The sequence below is a fragment of the Nerophis ophidion genome, linkage group LG10 (genome assembly GCF_033978795.1).
Source record: "Nerophis ophidion isolate RoL-2023_Sa linkage group LG10, RoL_Noph_v1.0, whole genome shotgun sequence".
NCBI classification, from domain to species: Eukaryota; Metazoa; Chordata; class Actinopteri; order Syngnathiformes; family Syngnathidae; genus Nerophis; species Nerophis ophidion.
In genome coordinates, this window is record NC_084620.1 from 66,636,479 (window position 1) to 66,653,125 (window position 16,647).

The following is a 16,647-nucleotide window of genomic DNA, read 5'->3' on the forward strand; positions in this document are numbered from 1 at the left end:
TTTTTTTTTTAAATGTACACTTATTTAAAAGGAAACTGTAGATTTTACAATAAATCTGACAACTGAGTCACCAGAAAAGAACCTTAAAATATACAGTTTTCTAAAAAGTACCTCTGTTTTTCAATGGAAAAAAAATTGGTAGTTTAGTCTCCAGAATTGTACTGTAAAATTTAGTTTTTTTTTTTTTAAAATTAATACCACTTTATAAAAATTGTGGCCACTGAACCGCTAAACACGGTACCATTTTTTTAATTTACAGTAATACACCGTAAAAAAACGTAGACTTTACGATAAAATGGAAGCACAGTCGACATGAATTTAACAGTAAAAATGTCAGTTTTTTCAATTTGCAGTAATATGTTGTAAAAATGACTGAAGTGAAGTGAATTATATTTATATAGCGCTTTTCTCTAGTGACTCAAAGCGCTTTACATAGTGAAACAGAGTTTTTCTTTTTTGTAGTCAGGCATTTTAATGTTTGTAAAGTCTGTAAATCGGGGGTATCAAACTTGTTTTTGAGGCCCACATCACAGTTATGGCCGCCCATAACGGCAAATAGTATGAATTTGCCCATGCATTTGATTTTTTTTTTTTTAAATGTACACTTATTTAAAAGGAAACTGTAGATTTTACAATAAATCTGACAACTGAGTCACCAGAAAAGAACCTTAAAATATACAGTTTTCTAAAAAGTACCTCTGTTTTTCAATGGAAAAAAAATTGGTAGTTTAGTCTCCAGAATTGTACTGTAAAATTTAGTTTTTTTTTTTAAAATTAATACCACTTTATAAAAATTGTGGCCACTGAACCGCTAAACACGGTACCATTTTTTTAATTTACAGTAATACACCGTAAAAAAACGTAGACTTTACGATAAAATGGAAGCACAGTCGACATGAATTTAACAGTAAAAATGTCAGTTTTTTCAATTTGCGGTAATATGTTGGTGAATTATATTTATATAGCGCTTTTCTCTAGTGACTCAAAGCGCTTTACATAGTGAAACCCAATATCTAAGTTGCATTTAAACCAGTGTGGGTGGCACTGGGAGCAGGTGGGTAAAGTGTCTTGCCCAAGGACACAACGGCAGTGACTAGGATGGCGGAAGCGGGAATCGAACCTGCGACCCTCAAGTTGCTGGCACGGCCGCTCCGCCAACCGAGCTATGTGGCTTTACGTGGAGATGAAACTGACAGTTTTTATTCCGTAAAAAATATTACAGTAAAGTTCTGATTTTTTTTTGCTGTAAAATCTACAGAAAAAAACAGTAAAATACATTTTTAGTTTTACAGTGTACAATTATTATATTGCGTATTTTAAAATGTTTACAAAAATTTCTTGATAATTTATTTTTTGCAACATACTATATTAAAGTTGAAAAGGTATGGAATTTCATGCAATACATATTTTTCCCTGTGAAAATGGAAAGAACACATATATATATATATATATATATATACATCCATTTTCTACCACTTATTCCCTTTTGGGGTCGCGGGGGGCGCTGGCGCCTATCTCAGCTACAATCGGGCGGAAGGCGGGGTACACCCTGGACAAGTCGCCACCTCATCGCAGGGCCAACACAGATAACATTCACACACTAGGGCCAATATAAATTTAAATTTAGTAAAAAAAGATATAGTACTTTATTAAAGCATGTATTTTCAGGCCACATAAAATGATCTTAATTTTGTTTAAAATTTGAAAATGCATGTCCATCGATGCTGAAAAGAAAATAATTCAATAAGTAATGTATTCTAATGCCTAATTTGAGTATTTCAAGAACACACTTTATTTTCTTCATCAGATTGACTGTAAACTGATCCTTACTAAAATAAATACCTTATAGGAGTTGTATGCAATCTTTATGCGGATCCCTAGAGGGCGCTAATGTGCCGTAAGCATGTTCTGCCCTTTTACGCTGAAACTGCTCATGACAGACCTGCCGCAGTGCAAGAGTACATGAGCACTTTTGCAATACATGAGAAAAGTGGCCTTTTTTATTCATTCATTCATTTGAAAATGGAATAATCAAAAAGACAATAACGATGTTTGAGGAATCCGGTAATTGGTACTAAAGGCCTACTGAAATGAGATTTTCTTATTTAAAAGGGGATATCAGGTCCATTCTATGTGTCATATTTGATCATTTCGCAATACTGCCATATTTTTGCTGAAAGGATTTAGTAGAGAACATCGACGTTAAAGTTTGCAACTTTTGGTCGCTAATAAAAAAGCCTTGCCTGTACCGGAAGTAGCAGACGATGTGCGCGTGACGTCACGGGTTGTGGAGCGCCTCACATCTGAACATTGTTTATAATCATAGCCACTAGCAGCTAGAGCGATTAGGACCGAGAAAGCGACAATTTCCCCATTAATTTGAGCGAGGATGAAAGATTTCTGGATGAGGAAAGTGAGAGTGAAGGACTAGAAAGAAAAAAAGGACTATACAGTGGAAGCAATTCAGATGTTATTAGACAAATTTACTAGGATAATTCTGGAAAATCCCTTATTTGCTTATTGTGTTACTAGTTGTTTTAGTGACATTATATGGTCGTACTTGTACAACCTGAAGGTCGGCCCCGCACCTTTCTTCAGCACCAGTCGACGGGTGGTGGCGATGCCCATCTCTGCCCTTCGCAAGGGACCCTCTTCGAAACACGATCTTTCGAAATGATCGCTGCAATTATACACCGTACTTAGTGTGTGTGGTCCAATCCAACCGTGTTGGCTTGACCGCTCTGTTCCATAGTAAAGCTTCACCGTCATCTTCCGGGAATGTAAACAATGAAACACCGGCTGTGTTTGTGTTGCTAAAGGCGGCCGCAATACACCGTTTCCCACCTACGGCTTTCTTCTTTGACGTCTCCATTATTCATTTAATAAATTGCAAAAGATTCAGCGACACAGAAGTCCAGGATACTGTGGAATTATGTGATGAAAACAGACGACTTATAGCTGGGATTGGTGCTGGAACAAAATGTATTCTGCAAAGCGTGACGTCACGCGACGTTTCAACAGGATACTTCGGCGCGAAATTTAAAATTGCAATTTAGTAAACTAAAAAGGCCGTATTGGCATGTGTTGCAATGTTAATATTTCATCATTGATATATAAACTATCAGACTGTGTGGTGGGTAGTAGTGGCTTTCAGTAGGCCTTCAATTAACCACATTAGTGCCGTTGGTCCGATGTTTCCTAAACAAAATAGGAAAAAAAAAATCAAAGGCTCGTCCAGCTGTTTACTGAGGTTTGTCGCGTTTAATGAAGGGATTGAGAGAGAACAACTGTCGACATTTATATTTCATCCATCCATCCATCATCTTCCGCTTATCCGAGGTCGGGTCGCGGGGGCAACAGCCTAAGCAGGGAAGCCCAGACTTCCCTCTTGAAGGAAAATTAAGCAAGGAACTTAAATAAGGGATTTAAATTTTTATAACGAGTGGCTGGTAAATCAGTTAAAAAACAAAAACATTCCCCAATCAGGGTTCAAACCCACCACCAGCAAGCGTGCTAACCGTTGAGCTATCCTGACAGGCGTTGAAAGTATTTAACGAGAGTTTTGTTGTTCAAAAAATGACAAGTTTGTTAAAATCCTGATTATTGCGAGGGAAAATGGATTTTAAGTTACGCTACAAATATACATTGGATTTACAAGGTGAAATGAACATACTGTATGATGTAGTCATGGCTGCCCTCAGAGGGACACTTCTATAGGAATTTGCCAATGCATTTGGTTATATATATATATATTTTTTGTAATTATACTGTTAAGATAATTTACATTAAAAGTCACAAGAATTTAGCGCCGCCCTAGTGGCTCTCTGGAGCTTTTTCAAAAATATATAAAATATGAAAAATGATGGGGGGAAAAAAGTTTTTTTTTTTTTTAAATGGTTTCTGTAGCAGGACAAAAATGACACAAACCTCCCTAATTGTTATAAACCAGGGGTGCCCACACTTTTTCTGCAGGCGAGCTACTTTTCAATTGACCAACTTGAGGGGGATCTACCTCATTTATATTTATCTATGAAAGAGACATTTTTGTAAACAAGTTAAATGTGTTTAATGATAATACAAGCATGTGTAACACATATAGATGTCTTTCTTTCACAAAGACAAGAGTATACGTTGGTGTATTACCTGATTCTGATGACTTGCATTGATTTGAATCAGACAGTAATGATGATAACGCCCACATTTTCAAATGGAGGAGAAAAAAAGTTGTCCTTTCTGTACAATACCACATGAAAGTGGTTGGTTTTTGGCATCTAATTCATCCAGCTTCCATAAACTTTACAAGAAAAACATTGGCGGCAAATTCCGTAGCTTGCTTGATTGACATTCACGGAACCTGAGGGTCTTGTGAGATGACGCTGGCTGCTGCCAGTTCATTATTATGAAAAAATGACAGAGAGGAAGGCGAGAAACACTTTTTATTTCAACAGACTTTCGCGCCGTCCCTTCCGTCAAAACTCTAAAGGCCGACTGCACATTTCCTATCTTCACAATAAAAGCCCTGCTTCATGCTGCCTGCGCTAACTAAATACAGAGTCTCAGAAAACTGGCGTGCACAAGCGATCCCTCAGAAAGCTGGCGTGCACATCACTTGTGCACGCCAGCTTTCCGAGACTCTTATTTTGTTAGCGCAGGCAGCATGAAGCAGGGCTTTTATTGTGAAAATAGGAAATGTGCAGTCGGCCTTTAGAGTTTTGACGGAAGGGACGGCGCGAAAGTCTGTTGAAATAAAAAGTGTTTCTCGCCTTCCTCTCGGTCATTTTTTCATAATAATGAACTGGCAGCAGCCAGCGTCATCTCACAAGACCCTCGGGTGCCGTGAATGTCAATCAAGCAAGCTACGGAATTTGCCGCCAATGTTTTTCTTGTAAAGTGTATGGAAGCTGGATGAATTAGATGCCAAAAACCAACCACTTTCATGTAGTATTGTACAGAAAGGACAACTTTTTTTCTCCTCCATTTGAAAATGTGGGCGTTATCATCATTACTGTCTGATTCCAATCAATGCAAGTCATCAGAATCAGGTAATACGCCAACTTACATTCTTGTCTTCGTGAAAGAAAGACATCTATATGTGTTACACATGCTTGTATTATCATTACACACATTTAACTTGTTTACAAAAATGTCTCTTTCATAAATAAATAAATATAAATGAGATATATAAATGAGGTAGATCCCCTCGAGTTGATCAATTGAAAAGTAGCTCGCCTGCAGAAAAAGTGTGGGCACCCCTGGTTTACATGTATAACTTTCTCCGACTTTCTAAGAATTGTTTTATGCCACTTCTTTTTCTGTCTCATTTTGTCCACCAAACTTTTAACGTGAAGTGAATTATATTTATATAGCACTTTTCTCAAGTGACTCAAAGCGCTTCCCATAGTGAAACCCAATATCTAAGTTACATTTCAACCAGTGTGGGTGGCACTGGGAGCAGGTGGGTAAAGTGTCTTGCCCAAGGACACAACGGCAGTGACTAGGATGGCGGAAGCGGGAATCGAACCTGCAACCCTCAAGTTGCTGGCACGGCCACTCTACCAACCGAGCTATGCCGCCCCCCACGAATGCCCAAAGGTGAGTTTCGTTGATGATATTGACTTATGTGGAGTGCTAATCAGACACTGCATGACTGTAAGCCAGGGCTGTCCAAACTTTTTCCACAGAGGGCCGCACACAGGAAGATTTAAGCATGCTGGGGCCATTTTGATAACTTTCATTTTCAAACCATAACAAAATATATGGATTTTTTTTTTTTAATCCTTAGGGCTCCTGGGGAGCATAGAGGGTCTCCTTCACTAAAATGTTAAAAATAAGTCAAATTATTATTTTTTATTTAATGCTTACAGTAAATCTCTATGTCAACTTGAGGTTGATATAAAGTAAAACAAATAAGGTTTTATGCCTTTTCTGTCAAAGACAACTTTGTTTTTTATAGTAAAACTGAAATATGCAGTATTTGGATAGATAGATAGTACTTTATTGATTCCTTCAGGAGAGTTCCTTTATTTAGCAATTAAAGTCCTCAAAGATCAATAAGGCAGGACACCATTGATTTTAATTATTTAATATTTTTGAGTAATCACAGTGAAAAGTTAAATAAAATCATACTAAATATATTTGAGATCTGAAAGGTTCCCCACTCATAAAGTGATGCATTTGTATTAGTTTTTTTTTTACTTTTAACACTTAAATTTCAAGATCAACTTCCGATATATATGTTGATTTTAAGTTTGAACTATTATTTAGTTTGTTTTATGCTCTTTTTTCAAAACTTTGATGTTTTTATATGGCAACCACACAACATATGGAATATTTTTTCCACTTAAAACATTTTAAACTGATAATTTTTAAGTAATAATTTATTCTAACAGATTTTTTTTTTTTGAGCAAAGGAAAAAAAAGAAAATAAAGACAAAAGGGAAAAAAAAAACTGTCTGCATGGTAGCTTTGTGTCAACATTGCCACTTTTTCTCGTTAGATTTCACCTCATTCCACTTTTTTTAATGTTTTTGCAATACTATCAATTTTGCAATTTTTGCACTCTGGACACCCCTGCTGTAAGCTAATCGATGCTAAAATGCTGTATGTACATATTGCATCATTATGTCTCATTTGTAGCTATATTTGAGCTCATTTAGTTTCCTTTAAGTCCTCATAATTCAATTTATATCTCATGACACACTATCTGTATGTAATATGGCTTTTAATTATTTTGCGGCTCGAGACGGATTTGTTTTTGTATTTTTGGTCCAATATGGCTCTTTCAACATTTTAGGTTGCCGACCCCTGGTATAAACAAACCTTTGCACAATATTCACATTACTGGAGTTCCACCTGTACTGTATATATTATAACAAAAACAAAACTTAAAAAAAAAAATTCAATTTTTTTTTTAATCGATTTAGAATGGGGATGAATAAGAATCCCAATTAGGATTGATTGAAAGTTTTATTAGTAGATTGCAGAGTACAGTACATATTCCGTACAATTGACCACTAAATGGTAACACCCCAATAAGTTTTTTAACTAGTTTAAGTCGGGGTCCACGTTAATCAAGTCATGGTAATTCATGGATGTGAATCTATTTTTTTGGTGCACTTAACTGACCCTTTCAAATGCAATAAACACATTTTTCATGAGTGTATTATTTTCTACCATTTATTATTGGAAGTGAATAAATCAATTATCCTAAATAAGTAATCAAACATAAAAATAAATGGACTCTATCAAGAAATATCAGTATATTATTCTAATTTTGTTCCCAAATTTGAAAAACTGGGTCAGGTGATTTATTTTGTTGCCAATTGCAATTGTCTGACATTGTATTTAATGCTTTTTAATGGCCTTTAAGGCCTTAATTTTTACAAAATTAATTTAACGACCTGCGAAAACACTTGTTTTTTTATTTGATAAAATTGAGTGATTGTGAAAAATATATACATTTTAAATGTATACACTGATTTATATGTTCTGTTAAACCACTAACAGTGACATAAACCAGCCGCCGATTATCTTGTTATATTTTTTCGGTTAGCAAGTTGCAAACAGCCCCCTTTAATTAGACAAACGTGGTCCTCTGCATGAGCACGCTTTTCCTCTCCAGTCTCACCCTGAAAGGAGGGAAACTAAACAAGTCGAGAGCGATTCTGGAGTAGCCTTCGATAAATACCAGAGGTCTGTGGGTGTTTTGGAGCATTTCAATCTTTGTGGCGTTTGCCTCCATCAGCAAGTGTGAGAACATTCTCATTTCAGGACTTGTAGGGTTCAAATCCTCCCGTTTGTCGTATCTGCAAAGAACAGACTGAAGGTATAAAAACATATAAAGTCTTACAGTTAAAATTAAAAAAAAAAAGGCTGACCTCCAGTGTGGATGCTCCTCCATGAAGCGAGATGTTCCAGTTTGAGCAGCGTATGTGTCGATGTGAACAGACACATCTGGAAAGACGGCGTACTTTTGGTGAGTTCACCAGAGGTGGGTAGAGTAGCCAGAAATTATACTCAAGTAAGAGTACTGTTACTTTAGAGGTTTATTACTCAAGTAAAAGTAAGGAGCCGTCACCCAAATATTTACTTGAGTAAAAGTAAAAAGTATGTTGTGAAAAAACGACTCAAGTACTGAGTAACTGATGAGTAACCTGTTTGTTTAATGATGACGGCAACAAATAATGCACAAAAACATAAAAATAGCAATGAGCAAATTCAGAGCCAGGAATATCTCTTAAGCAACTAAAACAATAATATACATTAAATAATACATTAAAAGAAAAAAAAAAAAAAGGAAAATTGAGCCACAATAACTTAACAGCACCATAAGCTCAGTAGACATTGATTGATTGAAATTTCTATTAGTAGATTGCACAGTACAGTACATATTCCGTACAATTGACCACTAAATGGTAACACCCCAATAGGTTTTTCAACGTTAATCAATTACTTAATAAATGACCAAGCAGAGGTGATCTACCTCATATATACATATATCATATATATATATATACATACACACATATCATATATATATATATATACACACAGTATATCATTTATATTTATTTATTTTGCCGTTTCTGTTGACATGTTAAAGGTGTTTTAATAAATATACATGCATGTTTAACACAGATTCATATATTTCATGAAGACAAGAATATAAGTTGGTGTGTTACCTGATTCTGATGACTTGCATTGATTGGAATCAGACAGTATAGTGCTGATAACGTCCACGTTTTCAAATGGAGGAGAAAAAAAGTTCCTCTTTTCTGTCTAATACCACATGAAAGTCGTTGGTTTTTGGCATCTTATCTGTCCAGCTTCCATATTCGTTTTTATACACTTTACAAGAAAAACATTGGCGGCAAACTCGGTAGCTTGCTAGCTTGTTTGCGCTGGCTTTCGGAGACTTATTTTGTTAACGCAGGCGCGATGGAGCGGCACTTTTATTGTGAAGACAGGAAGTGTGCGATCAGTCTTTAGGCTTTTGACGGGAAGTACGGTCGAAATAAAAAGTGTCTTTTTTCCTTTACACTTTTGATTGATTGATTGAAACTTTTATTAGTAGATTGCACAGTACAGTACATATTCCGTACAATTGACCACTAAATGGTAACACCCCAATAAGTTTTTCAACTTTTTTAAGTCGTATTCGACGTGTGACGGTCACGTGACCGCCTGGCTCTTATTGATTCGTCCAATGTCACCAGTTACTGCATGTGATTGGTGAAACGCAGGCATGCATAGATCCTACTTTGAATGCGTGTCTGACAAAATCAAAACAAACAAAGCGTGCATTAACAGATCGATTAAAAAAAAGTAGCGAGTAGCGAGCTGAATGTAGATAAATGTAGTGGAGTAAAAGTAGCGTTTCTTCTCTATAAATATACTCAAGTAAAAGTAAAAGTATGTTGCATTAAAAACTACTCTTAGAAGTACAATTTATCCCAAAAGTTACTCAAGTAGATGTAACGGAGTAAATGTAGCGCGTTACTTACTACCCACCTCTGGAGTTGACACAATAATAGTTGACATGTCAGTGGAACCTACCTGCTGTGGCGGGCAACAGCCGGTGCAGCTGCTGCATTCCTCGGCCCCCTGGGTAATTGTGGTGGGAAATGTAGAGACACATGCTGGAGTAGGCGGCATTCATCAATAGATGACCCATCACCACAGCTGATCCAAGTTTATACATCCAGGATTTGTTGTAGTTGCACAAACTAAAGAAGGCATACAAAACATATCAAACATTGCTATAATCCTCAATAAAAGCTGACATTTCTAATAGGGACTATAATGACTTTGCTCTTTTCTGACAAATAACTATTATGTTGGCGAGATCAGTGTTTCTCAAACTGCTTTCACAAAGTACCACCTCAGAACGCACTTGGTTCTCAAAGTATCACCAAAATGAAAACAGTGGTGTAGTAGCCATGTTTAATTTAACAAGTATATTTAATTATTTTGGCCACTGTAACATTGCATGCAGTTTGAACAGTAACACTGTGTTTGACTAGTGCAGGGCTAGGGAACCTATGGCTCTAGAGCCAGATGTGGCTCTTTTGATGACTGCATCTGGCTCTCAGAAAAATCTTAGCTGACATTGCTTAACGCGATAATTATGAATAATTTCACAGGTAATCACAGTGCTAAAAAATAACGTGCAAAACATAAAACATTCTCATGCATTTATATCCATCCATCCGTTTTCTACCGCACCTGTTCAAGAAGTCGCTTTAATGGTAAGAAGTATTTTATGTCACGATTAGGGGGGTTTGCAGCTTGCTGCGGGGTCGTTCTCCCGGGAAGGCAGACGGACTACTCGGGACATGGCATTTAGGTAAAAAACATGATTTAATTTTAACTAAAAAAATATACAAACAAAAATCGCTCACAGGGGAGGCACAACTTGGGCTAAAGAACAAAGCCAACGCATAAACAGACTAAGAACGTAAATCAAACAAAACTTACTTGGCATGGCATGAAGCATGAAACTATGGCAAGGCATGAAACAAGTCAGCGCAGGGAGACTGACTGGCAAAGACGAGCTTAAATACTGCCTCTGATTAGTGCTCGGGAAGCAGGTGAGCGGGCGTTTTGTCCACCAGAGACAGGTGGACAAAATGAGTAACCAAGGAAACAAGAAAAGGGAGTGGAAAAAAACAGGAACTTAAAGAGTCCAAAGGACAAACAGCACATGGCCAAACAAAAACATGATCAACAGACATGACATTTTATTTATTATTGGTTAGCTTCAGAATAACAGTGTTATTAAAAAGAATAAGAGACTTATTATACTCCAAAAATGTTGGTCTTACTTAAAAATGCACGCATTTAGTTGTATTCAGTTTTAAAAAACATGATATGGCTCTCACGGAAATACATTTTGAAATATTTGGCTTTCTTGGCTCTCTCAGCCAAAAAGGTTCCCGACCCCTGGACTAGTGGAAGATACAACTCTGTAACCTGACTATCGCCAGGTCCTTGTAGTTCCATAAACTCCACAAGGATCTGGGCTCGAAGGCAAGGCATGAAACTATGGCAAGGCATGAAACAAGTCAGCACAGGGAGACTGACTGGCAAAGACGAGCTTAAATACTGCCTCTGATTAGTGCTCGGGAAGCAGGTGAGCGGGCGTTTTGTCCACCAGAGACAGGTGGACAAAATGAGTAACCAAGGAAACAAGAAAAGGGAGTGGAAAAAAACAGGAACTTAAAGAGTCCAAAGGACAAACAGCACATGGCCAAACAAAAACATGATCAACAGACATGACATTTTATTTATTATTGGTTAGCTTCAGAATAACAGTGTTATTAAAAAGAATAAGAGACTTATTATACTCCAAAAATGTTGGTCTTACTTAAAAATGCACGCATTTAGTTGTATTCAGTTTTAAAAAACATGATATGGCTCTCACGGAAATACATTTTGAAATATTTGGCTTTCTTGGCTCTCTCAGCCAAAAAGGTTCCCGACCCCTGGACTAGTGGAAGATACAACTCTGTAACCTGACTATCGCCAGGTCCTTGTAGTTCCATAAACTCCACAAGGATCTGGGCTCGAAGGCAAGGCATGAAACTATGGCAAGGCATGAAACAAGTCAGCACAGGGAGACTGACTGGCAAAGACGAGCTTAAATACTGCCTCTGATTAGTGCTCGGGAAGCAGGTGAGCGGGCGTTTTGTCCACCAGAGACAGGTGGACAAAATGAGTAACCAAGGAAACAAGAAAAGGGAGTGGAAAAAAACAGGAACTTAAAGAGTCCAAAGGACAAACAGCACATGGCCAAACAAAAACATGATCAACAGACATGACATTTTATTTATTATTGGTTAGCTTCAGAATAACAGTGTTATTAAAAAGAATAAGAACTTATTATACTCTAAAAATGTTGGTCTTACTTAAAAATGCACACATTTAGTTGTATTCAGTTTTAAAAAATATGATATGGCTCTCACGGAAATACATTTTGAAATATTTGGCTTTCTTGGCTCTCTCAGCCAAAAAGGTTCCCGACCCCTGGACTAGTGGAAGATACAACTCTGTAACCTGACTATCGCCAGGTCCTTGTAGTTCCGTAAACTCCACAAGGATCTGGGCTCGAAGGCAATGCAAACTCCTTCAAGGTAGCAAAAAAATAATGAACCAATCAGGATCGCCGGGCGGTATTTCATAGATGTGACCTAGCGCCGAAGCGAGTGTTTGAGTCAAACAACAATGATGGCACGCAGCGAGGAGTCGTGTGCTGATATTGATTCTGCTATTGCAACTGTTTTGTTGAATCTATCGAATATTAATTCAGTAGTTAGGTATCGGGGCATGGGGATACAATTTCGATCCCACGCAATATCGTGCTTCAATATTACGGTTTCACCTAGGGGTGTAACGGTACACAAAAATTTCGGTTCGGTACGTACCTCGGTTTAGAGGTCACGGTAAGAAAAAAACTAAATAAAAACATTACACACTCTTTATTGTACACTTGTTTTACCATATTTGAGTTACTGTCTAGAAGTTTGGGGAAATACATACAGGACGAACATCCAACCACTGTTCATAATGCAAAAAAGGGCCATCAGACTGATACATAACACAGGACCCCGAGAACACACTAATGGATTATTTATAAAAACATTTGATTTAAAACTACCAGATCTCATCCAACTCAAGACTGCCCAAATTATTTATAAAGCAAGTAAAGATTTACTTCCAACAGGGTTACAGAGAAGATTTTTACAAAGAGAAGGGAATTATAATTTAAGAGGAGAACTACTTTTTAAGATCCAATATTGTAGAACAACGCAGAAACGAATGAGTATAACAATAGCAGGGGTTAAAATATGGAACTGTTTAAAGGATGAAATAAAACACAGCACCAACATAAACCAGTTTAAAAAGCTTTTTAAATCATTTATCATTAGTAAATATAAGAAAGAAGAGCAAACATTGTTTTAGAAAGACAATAATATATAATATGTATATAAATACAATTTATGATTTCATAATTATACATATAGGTTATATTGAAATGTATATATTACCACTTTATATGGAATCTAAATAAATTGTGTATATATAATATATATAAGTGTACAAATCTATATGTTTGATTCAAATGTTAAACTGTGTATATGAGACGTGTGCTACATATATGTTGCTTATATATTGTTAAAAAAAAGTAATATAAGTGTAGCATGTTTTAGATTTTATATATTTTGAACCTTGTTCTTGTTGTGATGGGGTAGGTTTGTATAAGCGTTGCTTCAACCTACACCCTTTCGGCTCAATCATTGCTCAAATGAGTGTTTTTTTTTCTTTTCTTGTTGTTGTTCTTTGTTTTATGTGAAGATTGCCAAAATAAAATACATTGATTGATTGATTGATTGAAATATACATTTTGTAGTTATTTATTTACCAAATTTGCAAAATCTTCCACCAAAAATATTTTTCTTAGTGGAATATTTGATGTGAAGTAATGGGAACCTTGGATAGGTCAATAATTCATAATAACATTGATTTTGATTCAATATTATGTTTTGAGCAATGACAGTTTGAAAGAAAAAAAAAACAGCTTGGTTTTATTAGTAAACATTGCAACTTTTTATTTCACTTGTGTTATGTTTTTGTTTATTTTAATCGTATTTTTGGAAAGTGCCATGGGCCTTTAAAACATTAGCTGTGGGCACCACTGCTATAGATAATAGAAAATAAAATCTGATAAATCTATGGATAAAAAGCAGAGCCTTGCGATGCATCCGCGTTTATCATAACTCTCTCGCGCTCCTGATGGGTCCTGGTGAGTGCCTTGCATGGCAGCTCCCGCCATCAGTGTGTGAATGTGGAAATACTGTCAAAGCGCTTTGGGCTCCTTAAAAAGGGGTAGAAAAGCGCTATACGAGTACAACCCATTTACCATTCTTAACCCTGAACGTACGTTGAAAATACACGCAACCCTAACTTAAAATGCAGGGGATTTGAGGCATTTAAAAAACTCCACCCGGACAGCCCTGCAAAAGAGGAGCTATGGTTAGTCTATTGTAGCCCGGTCGCTGCTAGCATGCCGTGTGTCGTGCCTCAGTGTGCATTGTTTACACAACGTGCGGTACGCTACTTACTAGGGGTGTAACGGTACGTGTATTTGTATTGAACCGTTTCGATACAGGGGTTTCGGTTCGGTACGAGGGTGTATCGAACGAGTTTGTAATCTAAAGTCTTAACAAGCTGCTCTGCAGCTGCCTCTGTCTGAGCAGTGAGCACCCAGCATTGTCCCGCCCACACAACTATCTGATTGGTTACATACAAAGCCAATCAGCAGTGCGTATTCAGAGCGATGCAACAGCCAATCAGCAGGGCGTATTCAGAGCGCATGGAGTCAGTGCTCCGGCGTGGAGATGAGCAGATATGTGTTTAGCAGGTGAGCAGCTGATATCGTACACTCCCCAAATTATAAAAAAAACACTTCCCAGTCACAACTATTACAAACATCACTATGAGCCCGTTGGCCTTCTAGAAACTTAAACTGCAGCTCAGCTCTCTCATAGTTCTGGGTTGAGGTGAAGGCTAATTAGCTTTTAGCGTTACGTTAGCTCATTTTGCTGTGTGTGTGTGTGTGTGTGTGTGTGTATAATAAAAGTCAACTACAGGCTTCCCAAATGCTGTAATAAATTAAGCATGATGAGTTGACTTGAAACTGTTTAATGTTGCACTTTTTATATGTAGAAAAAAGATTTTGTCATTTTATTTAATCAAAGCAACAACTTGAGGCAGTTTAATGTGGATTAACGTGGGCAGCATTATTATAGTGTTCCCAATGTTAAAAGGATAAAGCCATTGTTTACAAATTTGGTAAATTAACAACCAAAAAATGTATATTTTGTTGTTTTCTTACTGTACCGAAAATGAACCGAACCGTGACCTCTAAACCGAGGTACGTACCGAACCGAAATTTTTGTGTACCGTTACACCCCTAATACTTACGTTACACCCCTAGTTTCACCACATCGCACACTTTTGGGGGATTTTTCTCAAGTTTTTTTAAAGCATATTCTACCTCTTCTCTGGTCCCATATTAGGTATTGTCTAGCATTGAAATGGCTAAATGAACTAAAAATCTCAATACTACAGTAGAATGGGCCACGAGGAGACCACTGTTTAGTGTTGTGGCCACAGATTGGCTCGTATACCCCCGTGTTAAAACGTTAATTGGAGTTGGGAATATTTAGACCATCATTTCTTAAAGTGAATAAATATTTGTCAAAAAATACATACATGCAAGTTTATTATATGCTGATAAGTATTGTACCCCGCCTTCCGCCCGATTGTAGCTGAGATAGGCACCCGCGCCCCCCGCGACCCCAAAGGAAATAAGCGGTACAAAAATGGATGGATGGAAGTATTGCTAAAATCGTTTTAAAAACATGGAACATAATGATCCGGAAGTGATTCAGTGTGACCCACCCAACAGCCAATCCTGTCACTAGGCCTCAGTGCGCACCTGCAGCTCTTAGCTCGAGCAGCACACAGCCTCCGATCTTGATATCTTTCAAATTAACGACAGATTGTCACCAAATATGCATTTTACAGTGTTTGACTTGTTGGAATTGATTAACGTGGACTTAAACAAGTTGAAAAACTTATTCGGGTGTTACCATTTAGTGCTCACTTGTACGGAATATGTACTTAACTGTGAAATCTACTAATAAAAGTATAAAAAAATCAATCAAAGAATTGGTTTTAATTTACCAATTTCAGGGGTTTTTCTATGCACTTCTACTATCACCACGCTAATCTTCGGAACACAGCCTAATTCTTTCATGCTAGGCGCCGACTGACGAAACTGTGGTCCCCAGGCTTCTAAAAGAAGGCACTAGCAATGCTTGGAGGGCACTTAATCCTATTGGTTAACACTCAGCCTAAATCACGACAAAATTGGCTGTCCGGTGGGTTGGAATCAGTTTATTTCATGTTTTTAAACTATTTTTAGCATTAGTTATCAGCATATTAATAAACTTGCATTCATGCACTTTTTGACAAATGTTAATTCACTTTGAGAAATGATGGTCTCCAATTGCAGTAGTCTAAATATTCACAATTCCGATCACGGTTTACCACTGCGCTACAGTCAGCTTCAGGCAGGATTGCTATATTAGATTATAAGAGCATAAAGGAGTTAACGGTGGTTATTTCGCATCTAGAGGGCTCGGGTAATGATTAAAAACGTATTTGGAAAGTCGTTAACAGGTTTTTAATGCTCTAGCTATGAAAATACTTGATTTAAAATGAATGATTCTTACTTTAGTGATGTTTGGAACCAATTAACACCGATAAATGAAGGACTGTATTTGCTTATACACAAGATGAGAAAAGGAATAGAAAACAAAAAAAGAATGTTTAAAGGGACAGCCTCATATCAGCTTCCTGCACTGTATATCATCAAAAGTGTGCAAATGTAAAGATATTTACTTCATAAAATGTTAAAAAAAAACGAGAAAAAAAACCCCTGTATAACAGTTAAACAAACAAATAGTCCTTGACCGCACATCCCTTTTTTTTCCTACTTGGTTCAGGTAAGAAAAAAATATTTTTACATAATGGTGGCAAGCGACGTGTGACATGCAGTGAGATAAATGCTGGTGTAAGCAG

General features: G+C 37.0%; 1 protein-coding gene across 1 annotated transcript in view; it reads right to left on the minus strand.

Moving 5' to 3' along the window:
- Nucleotides 1–6,947: 6,947 nt before the first annotated feature.
- The window catches only part of alg12 (ALG12 alpha-1,6-mannosyltransferase), a 23,347-nt gene continuing 13,647 nt past the window's right edge, over nt 6,948–16,647 (minus strand). Inside the window, exons 7-9 of the mRNA XM_061914490.1 lie at nt 9,556–9,725; nt 7,878–7,953; nt 6,948–7,805 (exon numbers count right to left, since the gene is read on the minus strand). Coding sequence (XP_061770474.1) covers nt 7,577–7,805; nt 7,878–7,953; nt 9,556–9,725 — 475 coding nt within the window. The 3' untranslated portion in view covers nt 6,948–7,576. The remainder of the gene's footprint in view (nt 7,806–7,877; nt 7,954–9,555; nt 9,726–16,647) is intronic.